This window comes from Capricornis sumatraensis, chromosome 17 (genome assembly GCF_032405125.1).
Source record: "Capricornis sumatraensis isolate serow.1 chromosome 17, serow.2, whole genome shotgun sequence".
NCBI classification, from domain to species: Eukaryota; Metazoa; Chordata; class Mammalia; order Artiodactyla; family Bovidae; genus Capricornis; species Capricornis sumatraensis.
The window spans coordinates 31,400,049-31,407,266 of NC_091085.1; the positions used below are offsets into that span (position 1 = coordinate 31,400,049).

The window sequence follows — 7,218 nt, forward strand, 5'->3', positions numbered from 1 at the left end:
CAAAATTCTCAGGAAATGTACACTTAGAAACTTTCTTTTTTTTACAGATCTGCTAATACTGAATATGGTGACAACTTTACTTTGAACAATACCAAATAATGTCTGAATTTTTTAAGTATGTGCTGGTATCCACTGTTGGTATCTACCACCTATGTCAGTGTTCTTTTTTTCCATTTGAATTGCACCTAGAAGATATATGGTTGAAGAAAAGATTACTTTATTTGAACAATGATCCTACAAGAGCAACATGTATCAGAATAAATTTCACAAACAAAAAGCAGTAATCAGGATTCATTTGGGAGTTATCATAGAATCATTATTCAACATTAGATAAGTTAAAAGCAATATGGATTTTATAGTGAAAATCACCTTCCAGTTTAGTTGTGTGTGTGTTTAATATATCACTGAGAATTTTGTAAGTATCATTATCTCTTGAAAGAAAAAAAAATTTTTTTCCAACCCTTAGAGAAGACACCACTATGGGGACTCATTCATTTAGCCTTAAAGTTGTTATTAAGAGTGTAGCTCAAAGACCAACAGAATCTGCATCACACAGGGGCTTTTTGGAAGTGTAGAGTTTCTAGTTCCTTCCAAATTACTGAATCAGAATCTGCTTTCAAAAAAGATTCCTTCTGCATTTCAATGTCCATTAAAGTTTGAAAACCACCATAGATTAACCTTATATAACCCAATCCACACAATTCAATTTTGCAGGTAACATTCTTTAAAATGCATGATGATTCAAATTTAATGTTATACGGAAATGATGTTAAGGAATTTATTTAACTAGAAGAAATAAAACCGATGTTACCCAATGCCTATTCTCTGCCAGATATTGTTAGACATTTCCAAATCTAATTCATTTAATCTTTACAATACTCTGAGGTAAGGAACACTATTTCCATGTTTCCAGGCGTGAAAAACAACGTCAGATTAAATATCTCATCTATTCCACGCAATGGATTCTTTCAATAAATGCTGAGCACCTCATTCTCCAATTTAAGCCAGGAAATAAAACGAGTTTATGGTCCCTACTGCCATGGAATGTACAATATATTTAAGTGAGACAAACTCCAGGAAAATACAAGGTAGTGTAACTTTCTAAGAGTGAAAACTAAAGTTTTTCAAAAGAGGTATAGGGGAAACTTCTGTTTGGAAAGAGCATCTACACAGCTTTGCCAAGTTGCCCCTGAATAAAAGAAGGCATGTAGTTTAGTAAGGGGATCCAGGGGGCAGTTGAGGTTGAACATGGAAAGAATCCCGCAGAACTTTGTAGAACAAGGTACGGATGTTGGATCTTATCCAAGAGTCAAAGGAAGCCACTGGACGGTTTGAAGTTAGGAAGTGACAAGCCCAGATCCACACTTGGCAAAGCTCCCGCAGTAAGACTTCAGGCCAGGGCCAGCGGGCGGGTGGGTTTATTAGGGCCACTCCCCTAGGCTGTCTTTCTCCACCCTGGTCACCGCCTCCTGCTCCTCAGCCAAGCCTTCGGAGGGGGTTGGGAAGTGAGCTAGAGGGGCGGGTGGGAAGAAAAACATTCTCCAAAAATATTAAAAAATAAAACATCCCCCTTGGCAGCGAGTGCGCGGGAAGTTGAGCGCGCGAGTTCCGGGCTTCCCGTCCGCCCCCCCGCAGGCCGCAGCCCGGGTGAGCCCCCAGCCCCTGCTTGGCCGCCGCCGCCCACCGGGCCGCGGCCGTCAGTCCGTCCGTCCAGCCACCCCGTCGATCTGTCCGCCTCCCCATCCCCCACCCGTCCTTCCCAGGGCTCCCCGCGGGGTCTGCAGGGAGGAAAACGGCTGGGGTCGATCAGGGCGCGCGGAGCGCGCTGAGCCCCCGGCCGCGCCCGGGCGGCGGCGCCAGCACGACCCGGTCCCGGGCGGTTCGGGGCTCCGAGGCCCCGCTTTCGCCGCCGCGCGCCGAGTCGCGGGTCGTCGCCTCAGCGGCCACTTGTGGAATTCTTCCCCGGAGGCTGTAACTTTAAACCGGGCTGAACAAGGCCTATTTTTATTTGGAAACCAGCTATCAGAGGGCTGAACCAGAGTGGAGAACACTCAGATGGAGGGCCAGCCCGCCACCTGAAGATTGCTCACACACTGGCCGGGAAGGACAGGCTTGGCCTGGGAGCCTTTCTTTGAGATTTCAAAGTTCTCTCACCCCTGTTCCAGGATGGGCCGGACTGGTTTGTGGGGGGTTTTGGAATGAGGATGATGCCTGAGCCTGGGGAGCCGTACATGCACCCCGACACTGAGCCTCAAAGCCGTGACTCAGAGGCCACCACGCATGAGCCCGGGCCACACTCCTGGAGAAATCACCCCAGGAGCTCTTTAGGGACCGGCTTCTGGTGGTGAGGTGCAAGATGAATATAGCAGCCAAGTACCGCCAGGCCTCCCTGTACGTGGGTGACCTCCATGCTGACGTCACCGAGGACCTGCTGTTCAAGAAGTTCAGCGCCGTGGGGCCCGTGTTGTCCATCCGCATCTGCAGGGACCTGGTCACCCGCCGCTCCCTGGGCTACGCCTATGTGAACTTTCTGCAGCTGGCGGATGCCCAGAAGGCGCTGGACACCATGAACTTTGACTTGATAAAGGGCAAATCCATCCGTCTCATGTGGTCTCAACGTGACGCCTACTTAAGGAAATCTGGAATTGGGAACGTGTTCATCAAGAATCTGGACAGATCCATTGATAACAAAACCCTTTATGAACACTTTTCAGCGTTTGGGAAGATCCTGTCCTCCAAGGTGATGAGTGATGATCACGGCTCCAGGGGCTATGCATTCGTGCACTTTCAAAACCAGATTGCTGCCGACAGGGCCATCGAGGAGATGAATGGGACACTGCTTAAGGACTGCAGGCTGTTTGTTGGCAGATTCAAAAGCCGCAAAGATCGAGAAGCCGAGTTTCAGAACAAAGCCCATGAATTCACCAATGTTTACATCAAAAATTTTGGAGATGAGATGGATGATGAGAGGCTGAAGGAAGTTTTCAGCAAATACGGCAAAACCCTGAGTGTTAAGGTTATGACAGATTCCAGTGGAAAATCCAAAGGCTTTGGCTTTGTGAGTTTTGATAGCCATGAGGCTGCCAAAAGGGCTGTTGAAGAAATGAATGGAAAGGACATAAACGGACAGCTGCTTTTTGTAGGCCGGGCACAGAAGAAAGCAGAGAGACAGGCTGAGTTAAAGCAAATGTTTGAGCAGCTGAAACATGAAAGATTTCGGCGGTGCCAGGGTGCGAAGCTCTATATTAAGAACCTGGATGAGACCATTGATGATGAAAAACTGCGGAGGGAATTTTCTTCATTTGGATCAATTAGCAGGGTTAAGGTAATGCAGGAAGAAGGGCGAAGCAAAGGGTTTGGCTTGATCTGCTTCTCCTCTGCGGAGGAGGCCACTAAAGCAATGACGGAGATGAATGGCCGCATCTTAGGCTCCAAGCCACTCAACATCGCCCTGGCCCAGAAACCCTAGGAGAGGAAAACTTTCTGCATCAGCCAGTGTGTGCTGCAGACTGAGGAATGTTAGTGATTTCTGCCTGAATTCTCCTCAGTAAAATTTAAATTCCAGCTGATGTAAACGTTGTGATGGCAAGTTTTGTATACAAAGCTATTTATTTTCCTTTGGAGAAAAAAAATAAGTGAATCTTAGAACCTTGGTTCTTTTTACAGAGGCACACCATGTAATTATAATATGGTATATTTTTCCGATTTTGATAGTGTTCATAGTAATAAGTATAATTAGATATATTTTTACTACATTTTGAACCAACTGAAGTGTGGTAATTATTTGTGTTTTTTGCATAATTTTTCTTATTTTAATAGTATTGCTAGCTTTAATTTCTTCCATGAAAATATGCCCAAAGTAGTTCTTATACCTAAGCATTGGAAAGTAATTTATTTTTATAAAAAGAAACTTTCTAATTTCTCATCTAATGTTTTTAAAAGAAACCAAAGTTTAAAAATTCCTACTACAAACTCAGTATCTAATTTCATTTTGAATTAATGTTTAAAATAGTAGAAAATCATTGAATTTTCTTTCGGTTTTTATCCTGAAATGATTGTTTTTCTGATGGCTAAAATTAATGATGGAATTACTTTAATGTTGCCTGCAAATCTACTTTATAGGATATTTTACTGTTCTTTCCATTGATTGACATAATTCAGGTGCTTGCTGGTTATCAGATTTGTGAGTTGAGTAGTAAAACCTTAACTTCTACATTCCGTAAGTTATAACCCTGTATCAGTTCAGGTCAAAAATTGGCCTTTGTATGCAGCATAAAATTATGCCTTAAGTTTTGAATCAGGAGTCAATATTATGTAAGTCATATATAGGGAACATAGGAATTTTGTTTAACAACTGTGTTTTCTAATCTCTGTTATATGTTGTTCCATGTAGTGATACTATCTCAGGGTTCCAGAAAAGTAAAACTTCCCTGTTTTTATGACCTCCATGTCCCTTTTATTAGACTTTAAGAGCTTTGTAACCCTTTAAAGCTGACTTTTAGCTTTGATTAATCAGAAGCTCACTAACTGATTTTCTGATAAATTGAAGTTACATCACTTAGCCTGTTGTCCAGAATAATTTTGATTTCAGTCCCATTTCCAGACTTTTCTTCTCTCCTGCCTTTCCTTTATATGATGTGGTTCCTCTATACTTTTTAAAAAGGGTTTTATTATACTGACTTTTACTGTGTGCTATTTGAAATCCAGTTTGGAAATAGATGCAAGAGTTATTTACATTTAACTAATTACTTTTAAAATTCTGATTTTCTCATACCAAAAAGGTGTCTAGAAAATAGTTTTGTTTTTGTTGTTTTATTTTTTTTTTCTCTGCTTAGTTGCTCCCTGTAACCATATATCCAAGTCTTCTGTTTCATATATTACCAGCACAGTATTATAGAAATATTAAAATATTTTACTTCAGCAATACTTTATCTGTGAAAGAACGAGAAAATCTGTTTCTGTTTATTTTTCTATCAAATACATGAACATTCATTGCACATTTTCTAAATTAAAAGTATCTTTTAGACAACAAAAAAATTATAGCAACATATAATCCTACTGTGGAGACAGAGCTCCTGTTACAATATGTTGCATCTCCTCCCTAATTTTTTCTATACTTATACACATAATTTAACCAAAATAGAATCATACTTGTAAACCTTCTTAAAACTGCTTACTTAATTTGACAGTATGACACAGTCAGCTTCCATGGGTAGTTGGAAGTAAGTATTTGCACTAAAATTTTAATGATTTTTTTAACTTGCTTTTAATGTTTGTACCATAATGTAACAATTTTCTCTTGATAAACATATAGGTTACTAGATTATTTCTTCCATTTTCCTTTTTTGTTCTATCATAAACAACTTGGAGATAAACACCCTGGCAAACTCATATATGCTGATATATATAATTAATTTATTAAGAAAATGTGTGATTCATTGGAATTAATGTTTAAAAGGACAACAATTTAAAAACTAATTTTGATAAATATTACCCAAATGCTTTTTAGAAACTTGTGCCACTTAACATTTCCACTGTGAAAAAAAAAATTTCCATTGTGAATAGGACTGCTCATTTCCATATAATAAGAGGGATTTTGCTTACACTGTTGTCTGATTCAACATGATATGTAAAAACAAAATATTTCATGATTATTTATTTTACTACTTTATTACCTCAAAATTTAAACAGCATTTCTTGTAATTACTGAACATTTATATTTTCATATTTTTGTAAATGATGTTAGTTTATTTTCATGATCTTAATGTGTTTTCCTGAGGGGGGGTGTTTTTTATTTATATGGAGTTGTTAGACTTCTTTTCCCTGATACTTTCATCTTGTTTATAGTTTTGAGGGTCATTTCAAAATTAAATTTTTAACCTCAAATTTTTCAAACTCTTAGTTTGGTGGCTTTAATGTTATATTTTAAAACACTTTAAACACCTCAAATATACAAACCCCCCATACACACATACATATGTATTGTCAATTCATATGTATTGTCTTCTATGAGTTTCAGAGTTTCATATTCTCAGTACTTTCTAAGCAAACTTTTGTGTATACAGTATCTTATTCACAGCTTATACTAAATATTTTTTGAAGTATGTTGCTTTTCACTTCTATTAACATATTTTGGTAAATACTGATTTACTGTAAAAGTGTATGTGAAATCCATATGCCAATTATAATTCTTTAGCTCTTTGGATTACTGTATTGAGAAGTATTTACCTGCAAAGCAGAGAGCTTTTAAGAAAAGGTGCAAGGCAACAGGACTGGAAACTGTAGTACACATATCAAGCCTTGACATCTTTTCTGGAAAATCCATTTGATAAAAATGTTCACGTATTTGAACAAAAGTTCACAGTACTTGTAAATGGATTATCAAGATAATATCAGGGAACTGAATTGTCTTCTCACATGTGTGAGGATTTAATAGGGCATAATGTCAGTTGTTTAGGTGAATTGTGGCTATAGTTTCATGACACACTAATATGCCATTTTAGTAAAAATTTCTTATTTTTAATATTTACCTTAAGAAATGACTGTCAGTTTACAAAAAGTTTACAAAAAATCCTGTAGGTTTTGATTATTTAAACTTTACTTTTTCTAAATTTTGTGTGTGTATGATCCTATCAAGTTCTTGTGGTGTCAGAGATTCAGGCATTAAAGAAACTTTACTCTTTTTAAGTCCAAGTGCCTTGATAAAGGAAAAGAATCGTCACTTTCTAATAAGTAGTCCTGTAAAAGCTAATTTCCATAGAGATGCCTTAATCCACTGCTTCTGCTCTCCCTTCTCTGTCCTCACACACGTTGCCAAGTTTGTTATACAGATGTCTGCTTGTACAGCCAATTGAATAAATATGTGCCTTTTGAAATTTTATTTTTTAAAATTTTAAGTTGATTTATTGTTGGTAAAAATAAGTTTTTAAAGTAGTTTAGAATTGATACTTTCATGTTCTTAACATTTGTATAAATCCATTGAAAAGAGATCAAATAAAGTCTGAATCTTTCAATGGTGTCCAGAATCCTCATGTCCAAAAATTATTTTTACTTACTTATTTTTAAGTATTTATGATTTTCTAGCAATGAGTTTCTCATAAGAGTAAATTGAAAACAACTTTCATTTTTAAATGAAGATACTCATTCATATTTTATGTTTTAAAAGACCAATTCTCATATGAACTAGTATTTTTTTTTAAGTTATTCATAATTGTGGGA

General features: G+C 38.0%; 1 protein-coding gene across 1 annotated transcript; it reads left to right on the top strand.

Moving 5' to 3' along the window:
* The first annotated feature begins 2,356 nt into the window (after positions 1-2,356).
* On the top strand, positions 2,357-3,523 carry PABPC4L (poly(A) binding protein cytoplasmic 4 like). The gene is given in 1 exon segment (XM_068990229.1): positions 2,357-3,523. A coding segment is annotated over 1 exon segment (1,167 nt).
* Positions 3,524-7,218: the final 3,695 nt, after the last annotated feature.